Source organism: Parathielavia appendiculata, assembly GCF_033297405.1.
Source record: "Parathielavia appendiculata strain CBS 731.68 unplaced genomic scaffold N657scaffold_1, whole genome shotgun sequence".
NCBI classification, from domain to species: Eukaryota; Fungi; Ascomycota; class Sordariomycetes; order Sordariales; family Chaetomiaceae; genus Parathielavia; species Parathielavia appendiculata.
The window spans coordinates 3,179,076-3,204,722 of NW_026944220.1; the positions used below are offsets into that span (position 1 = coordinate 3,179,076).

A 25,647-nucleotide genomic window follows, 5' to 3' on the forward strand; every position below is an offset into this window, starting at 1 on the left:
CCTGAGAAAACGCTCTTAGGGGTTTTCGAAGGTCTGAATTTATCCTCTACGACCCACAGGCCTTACTTTCGAAGCTGGATATCAGATTGCGGACACCGATACCTCATAGATCCCCTAATGGACCTCCAAGACGGCCCAAACTAGCAACGAGGCCCTTTCACAGTCTACCCTTATCAAAGATCAGATGCGAGACACCAGGGAAGCTCTCCAACTCCGATTTTAGCCGCTATTTAACTAGCTTTCGAAGGGAATGCAAGCGGTTTCCCATCGGGCACCCTTTTGGAGGCCGAAGTACGACACTTCAGGAGGCTAACGAAGCACTCTCCAAGCGCCGCAGAGCCAAACGGACGCGTCTCCAGGATAGCGGGCTATTAATGGAAGCTAAGCTAGGGAATAAACGGCAGATGTCGATATGGGTTTTTCACCCGGCCCACGAGGGCGCGGTTTTCCTGTACAGTAAGTTGTTGAAGGTCCGGCACGCCCTAGGGCACAGCGGCGTAGGAATAATAATAAACGGCAGATAAGGGTATGGCGGAAGAGGAAGGGCGCGTTAAGGAGGAAAATGAAGGTCTATTAAAGAGGCGTCGGACGGGTTTACGGTTCTGTGGTAACGTTATCTGCCGTAAGACTGGCCATAACGCAAGGATATGCTCGGAGGCTGGGGAAATAGATAGTTCAAGCGAATCCGAGTGATTGCAATTGATTTCATCGGTTTTGGTACACTTTCGACAGTTTAGAGTGGTGAGATCTGGAAAAGTGCGCCACTCAATAGGATGCGCCACTCTGGTGAACCACGTGCGTTATTGTTCTTTTGTATCCGTACATTTAGTTAACTAACTTAACGTTACGTCAACTTAACTGGTTAACGTATTCAATTACTTTCATTTGGTTTGTTCTTCTCCTCTCTTTTCTTCTTTTCTTCTTTTCTATTTTTATTTTCTTCTTCGCTTCTCACTCTCGGTCTCTCCTTTCTCATTTGCTCTTGCATTTTTTCCCTTCTCGCCTTCGCTGTTCCTTCATTTCTTCTCTTCTCCTCCATTCTCTTTAGCTTATCTTCTTACTTTTAGTGGTGTTCGGGCCACGGGAAGTCAACTTGAAGTTTGACGTGACTACCTTAATGTTGACGCGCGGTTAGCAAACTTTTGAGTGGGCGGCTACCTCTCCCTCCCAAGGGAGTTGATTCAGAAGGAGGATTCTATCTCAACATGGAGTACGGCGACCATGTTGGCGACGAACTTCGGTTGGGGCCTACATCGATTTCAACTGGCACTAGCAGGAATCCGGATTTGAGGGCCAGAACTACATTAATATCACCGCCAACGAAATTCTTGTTCGGCAGCTTGCTAGCGTGTCAAACAAGGAGACCAGAGTGCTACAGTGCAGGTTTGCAAGCAGACCCGATGTTGAAACAGCTTCAAGCTTACACGGCTCCCCGGGATAATCCAACTAACCCACCTGCCGAACCGCATGACTGAAAGTCCATCACGTTACCTTGATTCGCTGCTTCCATACACAGTAAGGTATCGACAATCAACTCGCTTATCGGCAGACGGCAGATCACCTGGGCAGCATCAGGGCCAGGCGTAGGGGAGCTCGAAAACATGATGCATTGGGCAATACTCCGTATTCGCGTCTCCTCCGAGTCAGACGCGCCGCATGCCTTCCAGTTGCTCAGTCCAGGTGAAGCTCCAGTCACGAGCTGAAAACGAAAGGCTGGGCCCTTAACTTAAGCGACCAAGCACAACCAATTGCAGGATAAAGTTGGTGCAAGGGGAGATCATTCTCATTTCTGGAGTGTCGTATCAGACCCCTGACATGTAGACCCTTGGCGAGCTGTGGGGCCACCCCAATCCTTCGTGTTCAGTGACAAAAAGTCCCCAGGATCCGTCATCGCGGTTGTGATCACCTTTCCTCAACATCTCACTCATTCGTTACTCAACCTTCACAGTCGTTACCAGCAAGCTTGGCAGCAGTCACTCCTTTATCTGTCCGCCGCCGCAACCTCAGCAAAATGCGTGTCTTGTCTCTTTTCGCCCTTGCGGCGCCTCTTGTTTCTGCCATTCAATTCCTTGAGCCCGTCGCCAACTCCACTCTGAAAAAGGGGGAGACATACAGCGTCAAGTGGAGCAGTGTCGACACTGACCCCACCACTTTCAGCCTCTTCCTCGTCAACTTTGTTGACTGGCCTCCCTTCTACACCCAGGTGGCTTCCGATGTGCAGACCACCGAGGGCGAGCACGAGGTGACTGTCCCTTGCGATGTCAACACATCGTGGGGCTTCCAGTTGTAAGTGCAATACCCCTGGGGACCCTCGGCGGAGAACCGCCCACTGACGAGATGCTGACTCCGCTTATAGCAATGCCATCAACGGCACCAACGTCTATGTGATCCATGCTCAGACCTCAAAGTTTTTCGTTGAGGATGGCGTCTGCTCGGGCTCGGGTCCGGTCCAGCCCCCCCCCACCAGCAGCGCTGCCGCGACTTGCACAGCCACCACCGTGACCGAGACTGTTACCAGCACCGTCACCGAGTCTCCTTCCTGCTCCCTGCTGTCTTCGACCTCGACGCCCGCCGCTTCTTCAAGTACTACTGTTGTGGCCACTAGCTCTGAGTCCGCCACCACCTCCAAGACGACCGTCGCGGTGCCCAGCTCCAAGTCTGACACTTCCGCGCAGGCGACAGTGACCAGTCCCCCTTCGATCAGCAAGGCGACGACGGCAACTGGGACTACCAGCACCATCACTTCGACTGTGTACAAGGATCTGTCCGAGGTTGAGGATTGCCCGGCTCTCTGCGCGGCTTAAGTTGTGAGACGACATGGGAGCGGACTTGGCGAGTCGGTGGAAGGGGATGGTGGAGGAGGAACAAGGGCGGGTATGGAGTTGTTTGGCTGTAGCGGAGGTTGTTGGCGGGAGGCGAGGCTTTGTTTAGTTCAACCTGTCGCACTTTCAGCGACCTTTTTACTCTGCTATTACAGGGGTAAAGTACACATTGAGTGGCCTCTGTCCCACATGAGGAGCGTCTTCTCCTCGGGCTGCCTGGTCCAATGGTGGCTATCCATGATCTTCCCCTGACTCATGCCAAATGCAAAGACGATATCAGCGAGGAGCAAGCGCCTCTCTAGCGAGGCAACGGTATGGCTGTCGCCTCGGCTTTCCTCGCTTCACATCTTTAGACGGGCTTGGGCTAAACACCTGACCTACCTGGTCTCCATGTCCCCAGTTGAGAGCCTGTGACGCTCCCAGAATACGACCTGGCGAATTTCAGTTCCACGTTCCTTCCAGGTTAAGTTGCGCTAAGCGCAACTATAATGGTGCGCTTGGCACCCAAAATTCCTCCCCCCGCTGTTCGCTCAACTTTCGCCTGAAAAATCGGAAAATAGCCTGGGACTCTTTCTTATTGAAATATCTGCTAACTTAATGCTAACCATCCATCTTGGCTGGTATTTTCTGATTTGCCATGAACAGCAGCAACTATGCGGCTCATCAACGTACACACCAGGAAAATCAACGACTTTCTGTCCGACACCGATGTTCAGCGCTATGCCATCCTTTCGCACACCTGGGGATTGGAGGAGGTCTCGTTTGAGGAGTACCAATGTTTACCAAAGGAAACACTTATGGCCAAGAAGGGGTACGCAAAGATCGACTACTGCTGCTTGCAAGCATCAGCCGACGGGTTGGACTGGGCTTGGGTTGACACGTACGTGCCAAGTTTCGATCAATTCGGGTTTTGATGACCACCTCAGGCTGCTGACCATCATTGATCTCTGAGGCAGTTGCTGCATCGACAAAAGGAGCAGCGCTGAGCTCTCGGAGGCCATTAACTCCATGTTCCGCTGGTACAGGCAGTCGGCCGTGTGCTACGCATACCTAGCCGATGTTTACGAGGCGGACCCGGCCAACGTGAAGATAGACGTCGCCCTCGCCAGGGCTCGTTGGTTTACCCGCGGATGGACCTTGCAGGAGCTTCTCGCGCCGCCGGAAATGGAACTGTACGCCCACGGCTGGAAGCGGATCGGCACCCGGACCGACATATGCGGGAGCCTGAGCAAGATTACGGGGATTGAGGTCAAGTACCTCTGCGGCCTTGCTCCCCTCGAGGAAGCCAGCGTGGCCAAGAGGATGTATTGGGCTGCCCGACGAGAGACGACCAGAACCGAAGACATTGCCTACTGTCTTCTCGGACTGTTCGACGTCAACATGCCCCTGCTCTACGGCGAGGGCAGAAAGGCTTTCCGCAGGTTGCAGGAAGAGATCATGAAGACCAATCCCACCGACCACACGCTCTTCGCATGGGGCAGGCTTGTGGAACAGCCGGCGATACAAGTCACTGACGTCTCGCAGCTCGAGGGACGCGAGCCCATTTCTTGGGATGCAGCGGCGGCATCCAGGACTCTCCGCGGCCTCTTTGCCGATTCCCCCAAAGACTTCCTGCATTCAGCCGACTTCTCGCCCTGGAGAGGCACCGGCGGCTTTTACAATCCCTTCATGCAGGTCTCCTCGACTCCAGTGCTCTATCCGACCACGACTGGCACGAGCGTCAACATCGAACTTCCAGTCCTTCCTACAAGGGGATTGTCCGTGTTCCACTGGCGACAACTGCAACTCACACAACTCCGACCCCTCTGGTTTGCAGTTTTGCTCTGCCAATACGGGACGGCTCGGGCGCCTTCGATTGTCTTGCCCCTCCAGCCCTGGGGCTACTCCAGCTACGGTCGAACAGACGAGCTTATGCTCTTCGACAATGTCTACGACCTGGTTGGCCTGATCCGTATAAGGGAGAGTCTTCAGATTGAGCCTCAGAAACATCAGAATCTACAACCGGGGGACTTCCTGATCCGACGCTGGGGGGATACGTGGTGGTTCGAAGACGAGCTAGACAACTATCACATGGATCTAATGAACATCACCGGCGAGGCTATAGTCGCAGCACCGCAGAGTGGCCCCATGGGGAGGATTTGGGGCGCCTACTATCGGCTTACAAAATCCGATAAGATGCTGGGCTTCGGCATCGTGTTTTCTCGGCTCCCAACCGAACAGGGTATTTCCAGCGTCGACTTCGGGCCCGTCTCGGTATCCCTTGTGCCTTTGCGGATCGATGAGCCAAAGACCGGGGACATGGTTTCTATGGACGGCTTTCATTGGCTGCATAAATCCATTTTGGAGCCCGAAAGATTCAAATCGCTATTTGAGCGTCGCATGGCGCTCCCGGAGGACACTTGGAGGCTGGATGCTGCGCCTTTTCCGCATGTCACAGTCCATGTCAAGAGAATGAGCATTGGCCCAGACTCGGCGAATATAGTCGACGTGGTGGATATTACCGTTTTGGACCGCGCCCCTAGGCGAAGGGTGAGTGGCCCCTCAAGGTTGACCATGATGCCTTCTTCGGGTCATCGCTAATCAACTCATATTCTCTTGCAATTACATGCAGGTCATCAACCTCTCTACTACCTCCTCCCAACTACGACCGTCTCGGCCTTAGCCGCCCAGAACCTCCACAGCACCGAGGCCAACGAGGTACATGTTAGGTATTTCTCCTGACGAGTCTGGAGCTCAGCAGCAGACACTGGCAATCAGGAAAGTGCCTGACATCTCGGGTGCGGATTGACTATGTGCATAGTGCAGAGGCACAACTGCCAAGACTGCCCGCCGCTCTGCTCGCCTCGGGTGTTACTCTTCCGCGCGCCTTCGTCCGTGCCAATGGAGAAATCACTGTCCTGCAATTCCCCTCATTCCTGTTTACCGATCTCGACTTTGTCCGAACAAAATTGCCCCGAATCACACCTCATCTCCACTAGCCCCTCCCCACAACGGAACGGAACTACCCAAGGAGCGGCTACAATGATTAGCGCCTTCTTGTTGTGTGCTCTTGTTGTGGGGGAGGCTTGCTCTAAACGGGGGATCCCCGAATGGCGCTGTGATGCCCAGCGATGGCGTTCGCTGCGAGTTTGACCGAGCTCCAGAAGCTTTTATCGTTCCTTCTGCGATCCGCCAATCTCCAAGGCTCAACGTTGCGAATCGGTACCAGGGTTGAGATGGACGCCAGATTGAACAAGCGTTGCGCGATGCCCGGGATCCGCAGCTCGCATCATCGTCACACCGAGACGGTAAGCCTCGGCTACGTTATGAATCTGCGTATCCTGTTATAGCCAGATCGGCGGTCCTCTCACACATGTGCAGATAGCAATCCGCTTGGCGTAGGCAACTCGATTCCAAATCTTGTCGATTCCGCGCCTCGACATGGCGCGAGTCACTCGTCTCCTTGCCCTCCTGGGTGTCCTCGCAGGTGCTGCCGCTCGTTCCAACGCATCCTCCAGTAGCGTCAAGATTAGCTGGATTGGCGGCTCTCCCGCTCAAAACCTTGGTACTACGTTTGGCTTGCCCTGGCCTCAAGGACAATACCAACCTGACGAGGTCGACTTCCAACTCTCGGACGGGCAGACGCCACTTCAGTCATGGGTTACCGGATACTGGCGCGACGGCTCCATCAAGTGGTCAGCGCACGCGATCCCCAAGACCGACAACGTCGCCACCGAGTACACCATTCAGGCCACGCCTGTCGCCAAGGGCAAGTCCAAGCGCCAACAAACGACCAAGTTGTCGGTGAATCAAGGCCATAAGGAAATCACCGTCGACACTGGCAAGATCACCGTTTCATTTCCTAAGGAGGGCCATCACATCGTCAGCTCCATCAAGACTGCTGGGGGGAAGACTGTGGGAAAGGACGGCCGATTGGTGCTGTATAGCCAGACCGATATTCCGGGCACTGCCGAAGACCGCACAGACACTGCCATTGACCGTTCCAACTTTGAGAGCAACATCGAAGAAGTGAGTGTCAGCAAGGAGAACTCGGTCCGCGCCCTCGTTACTGTCCGCGGCAAGCACACCACCACCGAGGGCTCTGATCACGAGGACTGGCTGCCATTCGTTGTGCGCTTCTATCTGTACGCCAACTCAGAGGCCATCAGGGTGGTGCATAGCATCACTTTCGACGGCCAGCAGGACAAGGACTTCATCTCCGGTCTAGGGATTCAATTCCAAGTCCCACTCAAGGGAGAGCAGCTGTACAACCGCCACGTTCGCCTGGCCGGCACGGACGGTGGATTCTTGAACGAAGCCGTCAAGGGCATCACCGGTCTCCGCCGTGACCCTGGCGCGGCCGTCAGAGCTGCTCAGGTGGAGGGCAAGCCTCTTCCCGCCGAGTCGACCTGGGACACGAGAGTCACCGCTCGTCTCCAGTGGATCCCCGTCTGGAACGACTACAGCCTGAGCCAGCTGTCTCCCGATGGTTTCACCCTCAAGAAGAGAACCAAGGCGGGCCATAGCTGGGTCAACGTCCCCGGCGGCACCCGCTCCGGTGGTCTCGCGTACCTGGGCGGTGCAACTCAGGGTGGACTTGCTGTCGCTCTGCGAGATTTCTGGAAGCGCTACCCCACCGGTCTCGACATCGCCAACGCCGGATCCGACGAAGGTCAAATCACACTCTGGTTGTACAGCCCGGAAGCAGCTCCTCTTGACCTCCGTGGTTATCACGACGGCCTGGGTCAGGATACGTACGCGAAGCAGCTCGATGCTCTCGAGATCACGTACGAGGATTACGAGCCCAAGTTTGACAGTCCGTACGGCATTGCTCGGACCAACGAAGTCTTCCTGTTCGCTTTCGAGAGCACCCCGTCCAGCGACACGCTGGCCGCGTTGAACGCCCACGCTCAGGAACCCCCTGTGCTTGTTGCGAAGCCCGAGTACATCCTGGAGACCAAGGCTGTCGGATCGTACTGGGGACTCCCAGACACCTCCACCCCTGCCAAAGCCAAGATTGAGAGCAACCTCGACTTCCTCGTGAAGCACTACCAGCAGGAGGTCGAGGCCCGCCGTTGGTACGGCTTCCTTGACTACGGCGACGTCATGCACACCTACGACACGGACAGGCACCAGTGGCGCTACGACATTGGCGGCTATGCTTGGGATAATAGCGAGCTGTCCCCCGACCTCTTCATCTGGCAGTACTTCCTCCGCACTGGCCGCGCCGACGTCTTCCGTTTCGCCGAAGCCATGACGCGGCACACGGGAGAAGTCGACACGTATCATATCGGCGACTGGAAAGGGCTCGGGACGAGGCACGGCGTGCTGCACTTTGCTGACAGCGCCAAGCAAGCTCGCATTTCACAGCCCCAATATCGGAAGTATTTCTTCTACCTCTCGGGCGGTGACGAGCGGACGGGCGAGCTCCTCGAGCATACACTGGATGCGGACAGGACTTACGGAGTCCTTGACCCGCAGAGAAAGGTCCGGACGGACGGTTGGAAGCCTTCCCCCGGTGCTCCTGTCACTTTTGGCTTGGGAACAGACTGGGCTGCGTTGGCGGCGGGATGGCTTATTGAATGGGAACGCCGCGGCTCCCGCTGGGAAGAGGCAAAGAAGAAGCTCACCGGCACTGCTACCGGGATTGCGAAGCTCAAGAACGGATTCGTAACCGGCTCAGGCTCCTACCTTATCGAGAACGGCACGCTTCTGCCTCCACCCACCGACCCGGAGAACAAGGGGGTCGTGGCAATCTCTCACCTCAACGCCGTTTTCGGCATGCCTGAAGTCATCTCGGAACTTCTCGAGTACTGGGGCGACGAGGCGCCCGAGGGCTTCAAGGTGGCTTGGTTGGACTACACCTACTACTACCTCGCGACCGCCGCCGAGCAGACCGCGCGGTATGGCAAGGCGTTCAGCGGCGTCAGCCTCAAGCAGGGGCACTCGCGTCTCTCGGCCTACTATGCTGCTACGCAGAAAAACGCGACTGTCGCTACGCTGGCCTGGACGAACTACCGCAACGATGGTCTGAAGGACACTCAGGCATTCACGGCGCAGCGCATCGAGGGCAGTGCTGTGGTTCACCCTGTTGATGAGGCTGCTTGGTTGAGCACGAATGACTTTGCTCAGTACGGGCTTGCCAGTATCCAGAACCTCGCGTACATTGGGGACAGCATCTGAGACCAGGGCAGCTAGTTTGCTTTAAAATCAACGGGGCAATCAAGTCGCAGACGCTTCGCTTACGGTTCTGACGGCGTACCTCTGCCTCAATTGTGTGAAACGCCTTGCCCATTCGCAGTAGCTTTCTCCTATAAGCCACCTTGTCTACAAAGTATCTTGGCAGTGTTCCAGTTGCTCAGAATCCAAGATAGAATCTGACCCCTGGCCAAAGCCTTTGGTGCCTGATCCAGCAGTTTGCGAAGACCGACTGTGTCCGAGATCGCACCTTTTGCCTTGCTCACAAGGCTGGAGAAATCCCCAGCAAACTTCTGGTCAGATGCATCGCAGACTATGACAAGTTTCGTAGCAGCAAGTGACGCGGCAATCCAGAGCAGAAACATCTTGACTCCTGGATCACCACCGAATGCTCCACAACCCCAGGGACCGGTGCGAACCTCGCCAAATCCTCCCGACGAGAACGCCGTATACGCCTTCCGAATTTCCCGATTCATGTTCTCAGGACGAAGGTCAGGAAGCGAGGTTCCCGCCTCAATCATATCTAGCTCGAGTGCGTCCATGAACAGCATTGTCCTCTCCTGCCATGCCTTCACCCCACCGTCAGGGGGAGGCATCTCGTCGACCCGGATCTCGCGACGCTGGCCAGCGATGTTGACCATGGCCTGCGCGCCCCTGACCACCAAAACCTGGTCATCCTTCAACGGAGGGGTGATCAAGACAGCCGGACAGGCCTCGGGCGACGAACCCACATACACCTCCTCCTGCGTAGCTGACTGTCCAAACCCAATGTACCTGTTCGCCGACACCACTGCGGCACCACCGGGTACCCCCAAACTCGCCGGCGATAGATCATACCTCTCAATCACTTGCACCTCCACCTCCACTAGGCGACATCCCCTTCCCCCCAAAACCCCTTGAAACTCGCTTTCTTCCACCGTCCGCAGGGTATACCTCACCATCCACCCGTCGTCATCCCCCTCCTCAGCATCCCGACAAACCACCTCCCCCAAATACCGCATCAAGGCGCCCAAATACGCCCGCGCGGCACTAACCTGCCTCTGGCCCTCACTCCCATACCACACTCCAAAATCATGCAGCCCCTCTCCTTCCTCCTTCCAATCCGGCGCAGCCACCGTCCTCAGAAACATATGCACCACCAAGCACGCCGCCTGCCGCCGCGACAGCAGCACCTCTTGTTCGTCTTGCTTCTCCCCTGCCGCACCACTGCCAGTAGCACGTCCCAGGATAGACAGCTGGCCGCTAGGAAACAGACGCGGCATCTCGAGGGCGAGCTCCACCACCCGCGGCCAGACATCGGTAAAGAAATGCGGCTCGTCGCCAAAGTGGGCCGTAATAGCCTCCCTCAGCAGGACATAATCCCCCGCCGGGTGGGACGTGCCGCGCAGCGTGGCCGAGATGGTGTCGAGGAGGGCGGTGAGGGCGGCGAAGGTGGTGGGTTTGACTTCATCCGAGTCATTATCCGATTCTAGTGGGGAGAGGACGTGGGTGAGAAGGGGCCAGAAGGGGATGAGGCCGGAGGAAGGGTCTTCGAGGTCGTGGGCGAGGGATTCGGGCAGGAGGGAGAAGCGGTCGAGGACTTGGAGGGAGGGGGAGGATGGGAGGTGGTAGAATTGGGGAGCCATGCTAGGCGTGGTGGGTGCCAGTGGTGGTCCTAGTGGGTAAGGTATGAAAGGTGAGAGGGGGGAAGAATTCTGGGGAGCAGATCAGTATGCTGTTGGTGCTTTAGGAATCATGTGGATGAGGAAGAGATGGAGGTGTTTGTTTTGGAGGTGGTTATGGGATTCGGTCTGGACCGTCTGGCCTGCCTTGAGCACAGCCACATTTCTCCTCCAAAGCTCCGTAGGCGGCATGACTCACGTCCAATTGGCTATCTCTATACTAGTCTCGCCAGTGAAGTTTTAAAGAGGGTCTGGTTGACTGAGATTTACCTAGATAGTTGAAAAATGCTATCGCGCATGGTTATGACTTCCACGCTTGCCGCTGCTGACAGCCTCAGTCTTCCTTTACCCAACGCACATCTAAGCCCGGTTGACCGTGACCTGAGCCAGATCCTATCCTATTAGCCCAACTATCCCTCGGACGTGTGATAATACCTGCGACAACATCATGCACAAGGATTTGACTTAGCAGACCAGACATGTCGATAACTCGTGTTAGTTTGCCCGACGTCTTCGCCGCGGACACCACCTTAGCGAGCTGCCGGCGACGGGATTATTGCTGCGGCTTCATGCCGTCACCTTGGCGACCGGCGGCACCCAAGCATGCACCGGGTTGCTCTCTCGGAAATCTGGATCCCGCACACATAGGTAGGCGAGCGGGACGCCAAGGAGAACCGTCACCCATGAGAGAGCGCCCACCACGAAGTAGTTGATGCAGATTAGGCCGCTTTCAGGTTCCGGTGGAATGTTGATAACCAAGAATGGTGGCACCAAGCCGACCACCACCAACCAAGAGGTTAACAAGAAGCGCCTCCCAAGGATCGAGACCTTCCATGTTGTGGTCCATTGCCAAGTTTATCCTGTGGCGAGGTGCGGGAGAGCGACTAAAATCAAGGTACCGTAATTTAGGCAAGCGAGGCGAAACACTGGGAACTAGTTCCAGCGGCAAGGTGGCAAGGAGAGCTGAAAGGGTAGAGATGAGCTTCATGTACTGGTGAAAACACAGAAGCCTAGGGATGGCGGAAAGTGTACGGAAAATGAGTCGGAGTGATTCGTATTTTGCCGGGTCATGAGCTTTATAGTTAACGTTAACGCTATGGACATTTCAAAATACCTAGTTAAGTTATATAGTAAGAACCTACAATGTATGCGTGCAGTCCGTACTGCACTCAGACCAATAACGCACAAGCCGAAACCATGTCGGCATGAAATCGTCATCTCTGGGGAAGGTTGGATCACCCGTGACAAAGTGCACTGTCGTGAACTGACATGTCCGAAGGTAAAATCCCGAGTAAATTCGGACCCTTCGTGTCTCACACCGACTACCTAGGTAATGAGTTAATCAAAGCAATGCACGTATCAACTTGACCGATCCCAGACCTAGAAAGGGTGGTGGAAAGCGCACCAAAAAGGGTCAAGGGCATCGGTGGCTATTGTCCGACAGGTCATGAGTAACTTCTAAGAACATATATGCATTGAGGATATGCAGTGCCTGATGCAATGATGCACTAAGACCACTAAAGTACGAGCTGGACTCTTTGGGTACAGTATGGAATCGTCATACAACAATCAATGCCGGATCACAGCAAGCAGAATTGCGTTACATGTCCCAAAAGTTCCAGACCCTTGTCGTATGGGCTTACAATCAACCCTGAAGTAACACACATGTCAGCTTGACACTGGATATCTGAGTGAGATGCTGCTGAAGAAGCCCGTGAGAGCTGATAACTCTCCCAGGTCTGCCTGTTGGCACTTAGCAGTTTCCGGCGGTTTTGGACAGACATGGCATGCATTCGCGAAGGCGTCTGGTCTGTGGGTGCAAAGTCGGGCTGTGATGACACTGGTGAAGTGCTAGTTGGCACATGGCAGGCAGTGGACATGAATGACAAATGATTATAAGTAAGAAACAAGAAAGGAAGATACAAGATTGTAGAGAAGATGAAGACCAGAAAACAAGAGAATTGGGAAGAGGAAGAGGAAGACAAAGGCAAAGAGGAAGAGGTAAAAAGAGGAATACGCAGAGACGAAGTGTAAATAGCTAGGGTTCCGCGCTAACAAACAAACCAGGGTGGAATTGTACCTCTGTGGACCAGCGAGGTTGATGATGCAGGATCTGGTGTTGAGGGGTACTTCTGCCAAGTCACCTACCAGGAACCGTCGCCGGAAATTGCGGGGAACTCTAGCGCTTCTAGCCAATCACCAGCTTGGACCTCCATCGAAAGACGTCGAAGGTCCAGAGCTTTCTATGAGCCTTGCGGCTGCCGCCTTGAGTTGTTGAAATCCTCCAGGGACGACAACCTGGCGTTTTCTTCAATCGAACCGAGTTTTCCCAATCCCATAGCAAAAGAGATAACAGTATCTACTCCGTCTTTCTATTCTCCAGCCAGCAGTTCACAATGTCAACCGCGGAGGAGCTCAAAGCTCTGGGCAACAAGGCCATTGCCGCCAAGAACTTCGATGAAGCCATGTAAGTTGGTTGTGGTTCCTTTGCAAACGACCCGGACCCCAGGATGGATTGAAGTTGACCTACGGGAATACACAGCGACAAGTTCACCCAGGCAATCGCTCTCGACCCCACCAACCACATTCTTTACAGCAACCGGTCAGCCGCATACGCCTCGAAGAAGGAGTGGGACAACGCCCTGAAGGATGCCGAGAAGACCACAGAGCTGAAGCCGGATTGGCCCAAGGGTTGGGGCCGGAAGGGGACTGCGCTGTACGGGAAGGGTGATCTGCTGGGGGCGCACGATGCGTACGAGCAGGGATTGAAGATCGACCCAAACAATGCCGGCATGAAGAATGACCTGGCATCCGTCAAGAGGGCCATGGAGCAAGAAGCCGGAGGTGCTGGTGAGTTCTGTCATTTACCCTGAACGTATCAACGCCTAATAGCTAACCGTGCCGCAAGGCGGCGCCTTCGACCCAACTGCCGGCCTCGGCAAGATGTTCAACGACCCCAACCTCATCCAGAAGCTCGCCAGCAACCCCAAGACGAGCGCCTTGCTCGCCGACCCGGCGTTTATGGCTAAACTGCAAGCAATCAAGCAGAACCCGAACAACATGCAGGACCTCTTCAGTGATCCCCGGATGATTCAGGTCCTTGGCGTGCTGATGGGCGTTGACATGGAGATGCGCGATGCCCCAGGTGAAGTGCCCGGTGCCTCCGGCTCGCGGGCGGAGGCTGAGGAGGACGTCAAGATGCAGGACGCACCCACTAGGAGGGCGGAGCCGCCAAAGAAGGCCCCTGAACCTGAGCCGGAACCGGAGGAGCTTGATGACGAGGCCAAGGAGAAGAAGAAGGCGAAGGAGGCTGCCGACAAGGAGAAAGCCCTGGGTACCGAGAACTACAAGAAGCGAAACTTCGATGGGGCCATCAAGCACTACCAAGCCGCCTGGGACCTCCACAAGGACATCACCTATCTCAACAACCTCGGCGCAGCCTATTTCGAAAAAGGCGATTACCAGGCCTGCATCGACACGTGCACGAAAGCCGTCGAGGAGGGTCGAAGTCTGTATGCCGACTTCAAGATCATTGCCAAGTCTTACGCACGCATTGGCACCGCATACGAGAAGATGGGCGACCTCGGCCAGGCAATCGACTTCTACAACATGTCGCTCCGTGAGCACCGGACACCGGAGGTGCTCAACAAGGTTCGCACCGCGGAGCGTAACAAGATTGAGGCCGCCCGCAAGGCCTATATTGATCCTGTCAAGGCCGAGGAGGCGCGCGAGGAGGGTAACAAGAAGTTTAAGGAGTCGGACTGGCCCGGCGCCGTGGCCGCCTATAGTGAGATGATCAAGCGCGCACCCGACGACCCCCGCGGCTACAGCAACCGCGCAGCGGCCTTCAGTAAGCTGCTCGAGTTCCCGAGCGCCCTCGACGACTGCGACATGGCCATCAAGAAGGATCCCAAGTTCATCCGTGCCTACATCCGCAAGGCACAGGCCTACTTTGGCATGCGCGAGTACAGCAAGTGTGTGGACGCCTGCACCGAGGCGCTGAAAGTCGACGCCGAGCACCACAACGGCGCCAACGCTAAGGAGATTGAGCAGCAGCAGCAGAAGGCGTTTGCCGCCATGTATGCGGCGCGGGAAAACGAGACGGAGGAGCAGACAAGGGAGCGGCTGATGCGGGACCCTGAGGTGAGTTTTACTGACAACGTTGGACCTCTTACCGAGTACTAACGCTCCTCCAGATCATGGGCATCATGCAAGACCCGGTGATGCAGGCCATTCTGCAGCAGGCGCAGGCTGATCCTGCCGCGCTGGCGGAGCACATGAAGAACCCCAACGTCCGCACCAAGATCCAAAAGCTGATTGCCGCCGGCGTTATTCGTGTGGGTAGGTAAAACCGGTCGTGCCAGAGCTGGGGTGGCGGTAGGGTAGTGGTTGGAACCAGCTCGCATGCTTGGAGTGGATATGGGTATTCGCTTGCGAGTGGCGGGTACTTGAATGTATACAGAATAATGATTCGCGTGATCCATGATCATGATTTTATGCAATTCTTGTACTTTCATCATAAGCCCTATGTGACCATGGCTCAAGCGTTGTACTCAACCCCGCGCTCTACAGGCTTCCAGTATCGACTTCAACAGACTGAGGGGGCAAGGTTACAGGCCGAGTTCCAAGTTGCAGCCTGCAACACAACCACCAGTCGCTCAAACTTGGCTATGGCGCTGTAATTGAGCTGCATACCCTGTCGACCTCCCTTGGAAAACCATGCCCTTTGGACTGCTGAAGGGGCCCAGCTCCCATTCTCGATTACCGCTAGTAGTGGTTGACTTCTTTTGTAAGCCTCCTTCTTCACCCCTGTTCCTCCGTCCCATTCACAACCTTCTCTCGCCGTAAATCCCGGCCTCATATCATTCTGTGGCGGGCCTGAGCGCGATGGATTGGCCAAGCAAGCTCAGCTACCCGTAAGCCCCCTCACGCAAACGATAGATGGCCCTTGGTGGAACCCAGAAGCGCGTCAGGAGGTTACCATCCCAAAATGCCGTCCTTCCTCACCAATTCATGCCTGCTTTCCTCACTGCTCATCAAACAACCGCCTCACCTCATATTCATCCACCCGCACGACCCTCACCCCCTTCCCCACCATCTCCGCCTTACACCCCCCCCACAACCCCGGATCCACGGCCCTCGTCCCTTCCTCAACCACGTACGTCTCGAACCCTTCAGCCACGGCGTCCTCGGCCGTGCAGCGCACGCAGTAGTCCGCCGCCAGCCCGACCACGTACACGTGCGTGATGCCGTGCGAGCGGAGCAGCGCCGCGAGCCCGCTGTCGGACACGCGCGGGTCCTTGAGAGGGGAGTAGAAGGCGCTGTACATCTCCACGCGCGGGTCCTGGCCCTTTTCGATCGTGTGCGTTAGCTGGGCGGTCGCAAGCTCCGGGACGAGGGAGGCGCCTGGCGTGGACTGGACGCAGTGCACCGGCCAGAGGCGCGTCGTGTAGGTTTCGGAGGGGTTGTGCGGGTTGGTGATGGTTGTGGTGTCGAGGAAGGGACGTTTGGTGGTGTGGGTGGTGGTGTTGGTGTGGTTGCTCGCGAACGAGATGTGGTCTGGTGGGTGCCAGTCTTTGGTGGCGATCTTGAGGTGGAAGGTCGGCAGAGAGAGGAGGGTGTTGATGAGCGGGATGATAGAGCGGCCTTCGGGGACGGGGAGTGCGCCGTTCTGGTAGGTGGTTAGTGGTCAGTGGTCAGTTTATGGGGTGGCTCGTGTTGAGCTGGGGGAGGTGTGCTGGTGTAAGCATTGCCTTGGAAGGCAAGCTGGGCATCCTTTCAGATTTCAAAAAAACGGTTGCACGAAGTTTTCGCCCACTTAGGTATCGATGAGGAGAGTAACAATGACCATGAATTGGACTCATGTGACTTATTATGCAAAATCGACTCATTGACTTGTATTTGTGTTGGAGGCTTACCGGAGGGCAAAAGTCCTCTTGCATGTCAACGACCAGCAGTGCCGGCCGAAAACCGGGATTAGTCATGGCTGGCGCTGAAGGGACAGCTGCCGATTCTTGACGTCAGGGTGGTCTGCTGTTTTGTTTTCAGCGAGAACATAAGATCCGGTGATCAGAGTACCTTACCTCAAGGTAGCAAGTGCTCTCGAGATCATGCAGCAGTCGGCACCCATATCTGACTTGCAGACGGAGGGGCACAGATCGATAAGATAATGCAAGGACACAACGTGCTTCCAATGAGAAGGGTCTTGGGCCCTTGGCATCCCAACACAAAACAGCTGTGTTTGACCGTCTCGACGGTGCAGAACCTGCAAGGCAAACGTTACAGTACATCTTGGGTAATACTGGACAATACAGGACCGCATTCAAGAGCAGCCGGTAGCTGAAGAGTGCTGCCTTCCATGCCGGGACGTGATCGGACTAAAGCAAGCGGGCATCGTTAAGTTGTCCACCAAACAGCCCAAGCCTACTTTCTTCAGACTTCAAGGATGAGGGGTTGTCGCTCTTTACTCCAGCGAGTCGAGACAAGTTTGTTTGGACAAGCTTGAACTCCGCCACATATCAACTACACAGTAATTTGAGACCGACAAATATCTTCGAACTGTCTCGGACGATGCGTTTAGTTTCGGGCCGTCCGAGCTCAGGGATTTTCGGATGGTTTGGGTGCACCGTCGCCATGTAAAAGCCGGGACAGTCGTCGTCATCGAGAAACACTCGTGGGTGGCTGTGAACAAACATTCAACTCACCAGTGTCCCCAACTGCCTCCAACCGTCTGAGATCCTTTGTCACTCGTCCCGTTTCTGCGTGGGTGGCAAGGCAAACTACCAGACGAACCGCCTCTATTCAGCTCCCAAGGTCTCGGCTCTGCTGTTTGTTCGCCATGCCCTACAGCGCTTTAGTTTTGCAGGCACGGCTGAGAGGTAAGGAAAGTTGGTGAACAGTGAAAGGGATGGCGCGAGGTCATCAGGCTTGCGATCTTTGACCTTCCGTCACAAAAGGGGCGATCGAGGACAATACTAGCGATGATCATGCCAATCATTACGTTTTCAAAAGGGCCGCCCCTTGACCGCCTTGAGAGAAGACTTGACAATGGAGAGCCGGCCTGGCTAACTTTGACAGTCTGCAAAAGGAATGGGAAAAGGGGCAAACGGACCAAACCCCCCTGACATCAGCAGCTGCCAGCCGGTGCGGCACATTGGACGATAGCTGCGCCAAGCAATCTTCTTCCAATGGTCCTTTTGGGGTTTCGGCCCCTCGCACCAATCATTGAGCCGCCGATGATCTGGAACATGCCGCTGCAAAGCAAAGACGCCAGGACTTCCATGCGCCAGCGTGCAGAAAACGGTCGTGGTCGGTGTTACCCCATCAAACCTGAAATTCTTTTAAAACTTTCCTCACCGCCCCGAGTACCGACTGGGAATCAGACTTTCTCGACTGATTGCCCTCGTTCAATCCCTCAGGACGCCCAATTCAACATTGCTATCGGTCCCCAGCAAGCGGGAGAAGTCGCATCACGACGACAAGACCCGTGCATCCCGCCCGCATCCGTTGTTCCGAGTTCCGGTACCCAGCTCGGTTCGGGGGACGATATATACCAACCTACAGGGAAGCACCGGAGCTTTGCTGCACGACCCGCACCCATAAACCAATGCTCGACCGTGCCGCGAGAGCAGGATTCAACGCTGCCATTTTCGTGCGCACACCGCATCCTACGCCCCTGAAGTTCCAGTGCCTCCGTGGTTGCCAGTGGTGTCTCGTAAGTCGCTCATCTTCGCATTCTCCACGATCCTGGGCTCTATCAAGGTTGCTATACCTTGGCCCACCATAGCATGTCGACACGCTCCATCGCACACTGACACTTTATTCCTGGTTATGCGACTTCTACCGATGTCGGTGGCTAACACCACTCCGTCTTACCAGGAGCCTCTTTGCCCTTGCGCAGCCCTCCGTCCAATGTACCTGAACCTCGACAGCCACCTACCATGATCGCCTCGAACCTCCTTCCTTCGCGCTTCCGGGGGGAACAACCGCCGTCCCAGAATGCCGCACCATCATGGCTGAACAAGAAGGTCACGCCCCTCCTTCAAGTCCTTGCACGGCTCACCTCCACCCACCCCATCCATACCATCGTCATTGTCGCCTTGTTAGCCAGTTCCTCCTACATTGGCCTCCTTGAGGAGAGTCTGTTCGATGCCACCAGGAGCGTAAGGAAGGCGGAATGGTCCTCCCTCGTCGAGGGCAGCCGACTGCTGCGGGCAGCCGAGGACACGGCCTGGAACTGGCAGCCCTTCGATACCGACGCGGCGATCCCCGCAACCGCCGACCACCTGGCCCTCCTGACTCTCGTCTTCCCCGAATCACTGTCGACGGACCCCGCCAAGGCGCCTCCCCTGGCCAACACCGTGCCGATTCCCCAAAACCTCTCGATACGGCCCTTGCCCACGACTTCCAATTCGTTCACGACCTACTCGCAGGACAGCGCCTTGGCTTTTGCCATCCCGTTTAACCAGGCGCCCGAGTTTCTCTCGAATGTCCAAGAGATCCCCAACGGCATCTCTTCGCAAGAGACCCGGGAGACCGAGCATGGCCACGAGAAGAAGATGTGGATCATGAAGGCTGCCAGGGCGCAGACTAGGAGTAGCATCGCCAGATGGGTCCGGAACGCGTGGGTTGAGTTCATTGACCTCCTCAAGAACGCCGAGACGCTTGATATCGTCATCATGGCCCTTGGCTACATCTCCATGCACCTCACCTTCGTCTCGCTTTTCCTGTCGATGCGTCGCATGGGCTCCAACTTTTGGCTCGCCACCAGCGTCCTCTTCTCGTCCACTTTCGCCTTCCTTTTCGGCCTCTTCGTCACCACGAAGCTCGGTGTCCCAGTCTCCATGGTTCTGCTTTCCGAAGGCCTTCCATTCCTGGTTGTTACCATTGGCTTCGAGAAAAACATTGTTCTCACTCGTGCCGTCTTATCCCACGCGATTGAGCACCGCAGGCCAGAGAATGGGCCTTCCAAGGGTTCCAAAAAAAGCAATGTATCCGGCAGCGTGATCCAGTCGGCCATCTATGTTGCAATCAAAGAGAAGGGTTTCGGGATCGTCAAGGACTATGCCATCGAGGTTGGCGTCCTCGTTCTTGGCGCTGCCTCGGGTGTACAGGGTGGCCTCCAGCAGTTCTGCTTCCTAGCCGCTTGGATCCTATTCTTCGACTGCCTTTTGCTCTTCTCGTTCTATACGGCAATTCTCTGCATCAAACTCGAGATTAATCGGATCAAACGCCACGTCGAGATGCGCAAGGCCCTTGAGGACGACGGGGTCAGCCGCCGAGTTGCGGAAAACGTGGCTCAGAGCAACGACTGGGCCCGGGCGGATGGCCAGGATCAGCCGGCAACAACCATCTTTGGCCGTCAGATCAAGAGCGCGCACATCCCCAAATTTAAGGTGCTGATGGTCTCGGGCTTTTTCCTCATCAATGCGCTTAACCTCTGCAGCATCCCCTTCCGGAGCGCCAATTCGATTTTGCAGATTTCCTCCTGGGCCCGCGGTCTGGGCGGTGTAGTCACCCCACCGCCCGTCGATCCGTTCAAGGTGGCCTCAAACGGTCTCGACATGGTCCTCGAGGCTGCCAAGTCAACAGGCCGGGAAACGTTTGTCACAGTTCTCACCCCGATTCGCTACGAACTCGAGTTCCCCTCGGTTCACTATGACCTGCCACAGGACGTCGGCAACACTGACGATGAAGGCCTCGGCGAGCTTGCCGGTTACGGCGTCGGCGGTCGCATGGTCGGCAGCATTCTCAAGAGTCTCGAGGATCCTATTTTGTCCAAGTGGATCGTTGTCGCCCTGGCCATGAGCGTCGCGTTGAACGGCTATCTTTTCAACGCCGCGCGATGGGGCATCAAGGACCCTAACGTGCCCGACCATCCGATTGACCCCAAGGAGCTGGCCGAGGCCCAAAAATTCAACGACACTGAGTCGGCCACTCTTCCGGTCGGGGGTTTCAACCGCGCCCCTCCGTCTCCGCCATCCATCCCACCAACTCCAGCATTGACTGACGATGAAACGGACGGCTCCCCATCAGCATCTCGCTCGGACTCATCGATCCCCGATCAGCCTCTTGTCATCCGCAGCAAGGAGGAGATGGAGAAGATGCTCTTAGACAAACGCGCTCACGAGCTCAACGACGAAGAGGTCATTGAGCTCTCGATGCGCGGCAAGATCCCTGGATATGCTTTGGAAAAGACGCTCAAGGATTTCACCCGCGCGGTCAAAGTCCGTCGGACTATCATCTCTCGGACCAAGGCGACCGCGGACTTGACGGGCCTCCTCGAACGGTCGAAGCTTCCGTACCAAAACTACAACTGGGCCCAAGTCCACGGAGCCTGTTGCGAAAATGTCATTGGATACTTGCCGCTGCCCGTTGGTGTGGCCGGGCCGCTGGTTATCGACGGGCAGAGTTATTTCATTCCCATGGCCACAACGGAAGGTGTCCTAGTCGCCAGTACCAGCAGAGGATGCAAAGCCATCAATTCTGGTGGCGGCGCCGTTACGGTTCTGACGGCTGATGGCATGACCCGCGGCCCGTGCGTCACGTTTGAGACTCTCGAGAGGGCTGGTGCAGCCAAGCTCTGGCTGGACTCGGAAAAGGGCCAGTCGGTGATGAAGAAGGCCTTCAATTCGACCAGCCGCTTCGCTCGCCTTGAGAGCATGAAGACGGCTCTTGCGGGAACCAACCTCTACATTCGCTTCAAGACAACAACCGGGGACGCCATGGGCATGAACATGATCTCCAAGGGCGTTGAGCACGCGCTCAGCGTCATGATGAGCGAGGGCTTTGAAGACATGAACATCGTTTCGGTGAGCGGCAACTACTGCACTGACAAGAAGCCTGCGGCCATCAACTGGATCGATGGGCGTGGCAAGAGCGTGGTTGCCGAGGCAATCATCCCGGCCGAAGTGGTCAAGAGCGTGCTCAAGACGGACGTCGACAGCATGGTGGAGCTGAACGTGAACAAGAATTTGATCGGCTCTGCCATGGCTGGCTCGGTTGGCGGCTTCAACGCACACGCTGCCAACATTGTGGCGGCCGTGTTCCTCGCGACGGGGCAGGATCCGGCACAAGTGGTGGAGAGCGCCAACTGCATCACCATTATGAAGAAGTGAGTGTCTCTTTGCACGCGTCTCTAAGGACAGTTAGCTAACCGGTTATCAGTCTTCGCGGATCTCTTCAAATCTCCGTCTCGATGCCCTCACTCGAAGTCGGCACGCTCGGCGGCGGCACCATTCTCGACCCCCAGGCTGCCATGCTCGATATGCTCGGTGTCCGTGGCCCCCACCCGACCAGCCCCGGCGAGAACGCCAGACGGTTGGCCCGCATTATTGCGGCCGCCGTTCTGGCCGGTGAGTTGTCGCTCTGCTCCGCCCTGGCCGCTGGCCACTTGGTCAGGGCGCACATGGCGCACAACCGCTCTGCTCCGCCGACGAGGAGCACGACGCCGGCCCCGATGACTTCGGGCATGGAGCGGGCTGCGTCCACCACGGCGTTGAGTGCGGCGGCTGTTTCTCGCGCGCGGCGTTAGAGGGTGGGACGTTCCTTTCTTTCCTCCTGCTTGTATTGTACAAGTGCATATTCGCGCGATTAATGTAGATACTGGGCCTTGCATGGTGGTGGAGTTGGTTTCGAAAAGCCTGTATACCAAGTGGTGCAGGCTGATAGAGTGAGGCTGCTGTTATCACGTCAAGCGTGAGCAAGCATGCTGGGACCCTAGACTAGACACTCCGACATATATAATTTCTTGAGACAGTTCTCGCAGTTCATGATTACATTCGAAGTATCTACATCGCATCGCATGGCGGTTACCGGTGGTCTTGGGTGTTGTCTTGCCGTCTCGCGCGCTCTTGTCATTTGTGGCGGCCAAACACAGTTACAGTCTGGACCGGCCGAATTAGTCACCAGTCAACGGGTCAGAAGAGTTCTGCAGTGTCATATTCGGAAGGAGGCAACTCGCCGATTCGGGGCTAAGCCGGACTTACGAGCGACTATTTGTCTTGAGATGATCCATGGGCCTGTTCCGCTGGAGATGGGGCCCCAGGGAACCAGTGTGTCCTCGTGGAATGAAAGGGAAAGCTTGTCAGACGAGGGACATGTTCGTTCACAGAGAACAGGAATGGCGGGCAAGGATCAATCACAACCCACACCTTGAAGCCTTTGCAAACGTCCGGACTGCTCGATCTCACACGGGGCCAGGGGATCGGACCCGGCCGGCTCCACAGTCGGGGACTCGGGCCCCTGAGCTCGGAATTGATCAGGGGGTCTGGGGGGTGTCATCTGAAGGATTTTACGCTCGGTTATAGTTCAAACCTATCTAGTAACTTCCGTAACGCCTTTCATTTGACGGCCGGGTGCCGTCGTCAAGCCAAGACTGCCAATGTTCTGTTCTCTTGACATATATGAAGAAGCTGCCAGGACATCTCATCCATTACTCATCATCTCCTCTCGTTCGCATCTCACGTATAATGCCGCCACTCTCTGATTTGCCCCCGTTTCGCTAACCTTTAAACCAAATCCTGTTGTGAATCACTGTCATCCATCGGATCAATCGTTGGCCGCTGGACCGAGGCCGCACTTGGGGCATCGCATCCCGAGTCATGACCGCTGCCGCCTCGGCGCCCGCGCCCGGACCGGGAAAGGAGGCCGGCGTGCCAAGCACCATCAGCGCTAACACCATCTCATCGTCCTCAGCGCCAAGCGCCCAGTTTGAACCATCATCATCAACAACGCTCGGCGAGGAGAAGCAGGAAAGGGCCCAACAACAAAAACAGCAACAAACGCAACAACAGCAAGACAATGACACCTCCATCGGCCCGCAAGCCGTGGAAGCCCCCGAGGCAACGCGCACCCGTCTCCAGACGACCTTCATCATCCTGGCGCTCGCTTCGGCCCTCTTCCTGGCCGCGCTCGACGTCACCATCGTGACGGTCGCTGTGCCGACCATCGCGCACGAATTCCGCAGCACGGCGGGTTACACGTGGATCGGGTCGGCCTACATGCTCGCCGCGGCCGCCGGGGCGCCCGTGTGGGGCAAGGTCTCGGACATTTGGGGCCGCAAGCCCATCCTCATGCTGGCCGTCGCCATCTTCTGGGCCGGCTCGCTGCTGAGCGCCGTCAGTGTCGGCATGGGCATGCTGATTGTTGCGCGGGCCGTGCAGGGGGTCGGGGGAGGGGGGATTGTAATTTTGGTTAATGTTTGTATTAGTGATTTGTTCTCGATGAGGAAGAGGGGTGGGTTTTGTCCCCTGTTTTTTCTTCTCCTTTTTTGTATGAAGGGCGTCATGCTGACAGAGGGGGATAATAGGCGTCTTTTTTGGGGCCATGGGCATGGTCTGGGCTGTCGCGTCAGCCGTTGGGCCGGTCCTCGGCGGCGTCTTCACCAGCAAGGTGACCTGGCGGTGGTGCTTCTACATCAACCTGCCCATATCGGGCGTGGGCTTCGCCGTGCTGGCGTTTGTGCTCAAGCTGCACAACCCGAGGACGCCGATGCGCGAGGGCCTGGCTGCCGTCGATTGGCTGGGGTCCGTGGCCGTCGTGGCCGCCACCCTGATGTTCTTGCTCGGCCTGGAACTCGGCGGTGTCATCTACCCCTGGGGCTCGCCGACGGTCGTCTGCCTGCTCGTCTTTGGCGTGGTCACGGCCGTCATCTTCATCGTCATCGAGTGGAAGGTCGCCGAGTTCCCGGTTGTACCCATGTACCTCTTCAGCACCCGGTCCAACGCCGCGTCACTAGGGATCGGGGCGCTTCAGGGCTTCGTGTTCATGTCCGGCAGTTACTACCTCCCGCTCTACTTCCAGGCCGTCCTCGGGGCCACACCGCTGATGTCCGGTGTGTATATCCTTCCCTGGGTCGTGTCTCTCTCTCTGGTCTCGGCCGGCACGGGAATCGGTACGTCATCATCCTCCTCCTCTAAGCCTGCAAAACTGACGACGCCCAGTCATCAAGAAGACGGGCAAGTACGTACCCTGCATCATCTTCGGCATGGCCTTCATGACTCTCGGTATTGGCTTGTTCATCGACCTGGAGCCACGTGCAAACTGGGCCAAAGTAGTGCTGTATCAGCTCATCGGAGGCATTGGCGTGGGGCCAAACTTCCTAGCGCCTCTGATTGCGCTCCAGACGACGGTCGAGCCCCGGGACATGGCGTCGGCCACGGCCACCTTTGCCTTTATGCGGCAACTCTTCACCTCCATTTCCATCGTCATCGGGGGTGTCGTGTTTCAGAATGGCATGGAGCGGCAGTATCCGACTCTGCTCCAGGAGCTGGGCCCGGACGTGGCGAATCTTCTCTCCGGCAGCAACGCGGCCTCCAGCGTGAGCCTCGTCAGCCAGCTGCCCGACGACCAGCGCCAGGTTGCGACCGACGCCTACCATAGGAGCCTGCGGACCATGTACATCATGTATGCCGCCTTCTCCGGCCTGGGGTTGCTGGTCTCGTTCCTTATCGGCTCGAACAAGCTGAAGAAGGAACACACGGAGCACAAGACAGGACTGCAGCACATGCGCAAGTCAAACAAGGACCGCTTGGATGAGATTGCGAACGGCAAGCGGGTGGACGAGGAGAGGGGCCAGTTCTGGGAGGCTTCCACTGAAAGCCCTCATGTGCAAAGCAAGGGAGATGGTGTGGGAGTTCCCGGGCAAGGGACAGCAGCTGGGTCTACAGCGAGATAGAATCTCTGTGTGACTGTATGCTCTGGACTTTGTAGACTACAGTGTTTTCCTTCGTCATCACTAGGAACGTGGCGATAAACCTTACGTGCAATCATCTCCTAAACAGTCAAGCTATAAGCTTGATTCTCGATTGTTCGAGGAAGCAGCTCGGCACCTTGACCAAAAGCGCAAGCGGGGTGGGTGTGCTAGGGAAAGGAAGAAGGCCGGCCTCGAATTCAGGCAAAAAGGGGCGGAAGCGGGGACGGAACCCAACGGCCAGTGCTCCACGCGGTTTGTGGGCGCCCAGTGCAACATCTTGGCTGCCGGTTCC

General features: G+C 56.4%; 9 protein-coding genes across 9 annotated transcripts; 7 read left to right on the forward strand and 2 right to left on the reverse strand.

Annotated features, from left to right (window-relative positions):
- Positions 1-2,011: 2,011 nt before the first annotated feature.
- On the forward strand, positions 2,012-2,804 carry N657DRAFT_630103 (uncharacterized protein; the record flags this gene model as incomplete). Its single annotated transcript, XM_062790955.1, has 2 exons — positions 2,012-2,286; positions 2,357-2,804. 2 exons carry the CDS (start codon positions 2,012-2,014, stop codon positions 2,802-2,804), a joined length of 723 nt encoding a protein of 240 aa, XP_062652924.1.
- A 671-nt stretch (positions 2,805-3,475) lies between these two features.
- On the forward strand, positions 3,476-4,298 carry N657DRAFT_561527 (HET-domain-containing protein; the record flags this gene model as incomplete). Its single annotated transcript, XM_062788065.1, has 2 exons — positions 3,476-3,702; positions 3,779-4,298. Coding segments are annotated over 2 exons (747 nt in total), but the record flags the coding sequence as incomplete, so codon positions are not given.
- Positions 4,299-5,507: 1,209 nt separating this feature from the next.
- N657DRAFT_57199 (uncharacterized protein) lies at positions 5,508-6,098 on the forward strand. The gene has a single exon (XM_062788850.1). The coding sequence runs from the start codon at positions 5,613-5,615 to the stop codon at positions 5,952-5,954; it is 342 nt and encodes a 113-aa protein (XP_062652926.1). The 5' UTR covers positions 5,508-5,612; the 3' UTR covers positions 5,955-6,098.
- Positions 6,099-6,242: 144 nt separating this feature from the next.
- Positions 6,243-8,984, forward strand: N657DRAFT_686534 (uncharacterized protein; the record flags this gene model as incomplete). Its single annotated transcript, XM_062796840.1, has 1 exon — positions 6,243-8,984. One exon carries the CDS (start codon positions 6,243-6,245, stop codon positions 8,982-8,984), a length of 2,742 nt encoding a protein of 913 aa, XP_062652927.1.
- Positions 8,981-10,770, reverse strand: N657DRAFT_639721 (uncharacterized protein). Its single transcript, XM_062791819.1, has one exon. The coding sequence runs from the start codon at positions 10,622-10,624 to the stop codon at positions 9,113-9,115; it is 1,512 nt and encodes a 503-aa protein (XP_062652928.1). The 5' UTR covers positions 10,625-10,770; the 3' UTR covers positions 8,981-9,112.
- A 4,362-nt stretch (positions 10,771-15,132) lies between these two features.
- On the reverse strand, positions 15,133-16,771 carry N657DRAFT_660598 (nicotinamidase). The gene is made up of 3 exons (XM_062795055.1): positions 16,579-16,771; positions 15,744-16,331; positions 15,133-15,256 (listed from the first exon to the last, which is right to left on the reverse strand). The coding sequence occupies exons 1-3, from the start codon at positions 16,642-16,644 to the stop codon at positions 15,227-15,229; spliced, it is 684 nt and encodes a 227-aa protein (XP_062652929.1). The 5' UTR covers positions 16,645-16,771; the 3' UTR covers positions 15,133-15,226.
- Positions 16,772-18,600: 1,829 nt separating this feature from the next.
- Positions 18,601-22,193, forward strand: N657DRAFT_652634 (3-hydroxy-3-methylglutaryl-CoA reductase; the record flags this gene model as incomplete). Its single annotated transcript, XM_062794321.1, has 2 exons — positions 18,601-21,773; positions 21,827-22,193. 2 exons carry the CDS (start codon positions 18,601-18,603, stop codon positions 22,191-22,193), a joined length of 3,540 nt encoding a protein of 1,179 aa, XP_062652930.1.
- Positions 22,194-22,312: 119 nt separating this feature from the next.
- Positions 22,313-23,040, forward strand: N657DRAFT_57396 (uncharacterized protein). Its single transcript, XM_062789005.1, has one exon. It carries the CDS (start codon positions 22,431-22,433, stop codon positions 22,815-22,817), a length of 387 nt encoding a protein of 128 aa, XP_062652931.1. The 5' UTR covers positions 22,313-22,430; the 3' UTR covers positions 22,818-23,040.
- Positions 23,041-23,262: 222 nt separating this feature from the next.
- N657DRAFT_561310 (MFS general substrate transporter) lies at positions 23,263-25,337 on the forward strand (the record flags this gene model as incomplete). The annotated part of the gene is made up of 3 exons (XM_062788052.1): positions 23,263-23,896; positions 23,970-24,554; positions 24,604-25,337. The coding sequence occupies 3 exons, from the start codon at positions 23,263-23,265 to the stop codon at positions 25,335-25,337; spliced, it is 1,953 nt and encodes a 650-aa protein (XP_062652932.1).
- Between the last annotated feature and the right edge of the window lie 310 nt (positions 25,338-25,647).

Coding starts and splice junctions, on each gene's coding strand:
- N657DRAFT_57396 (XM_062789005.1), top strand. CDS start 22,431: ATGATTACATTCGAAGTATCTACATCGCATCGCATGGCGGTTACCGGT.
- N657DRAFT_660598 (XM_062795055.1), bottom strand. CDS start 16,644: ATGACTAATCCCGGTTTTCGGCCGGCACTGCTGGTCGTTGACATGCAA. Junction 16,332..16,578: donor AAGAGGACTTTTGCCCTCCG/GTAAGCCTCCAA, acceptor ACCACCTACCAG/AACGGCGCACTCCCCGTCCC. Junction 15,257..15,743: donor CGGAGATGGTGGGGAAGGGG/GTGAGGGTCGTG, acceptor TTGCCCCCTCAG/TCTGTTGAAGTCGATACTGG.
- N657DRAFT_57199 (XM_062788850.1), top strand. CDS start 5,613: ATGTGCATAGTGCAGAGGCACAACTGCCAAGACTGCCCGCCGCTCTGC.
- N657DRAFT_639721 (XM_062791819.1), bottom strand. CDS start 10,624: ATGGCTCCCCAATTCTACCACCTCCCATCCTCCCCCTCCCTCCAAGTC.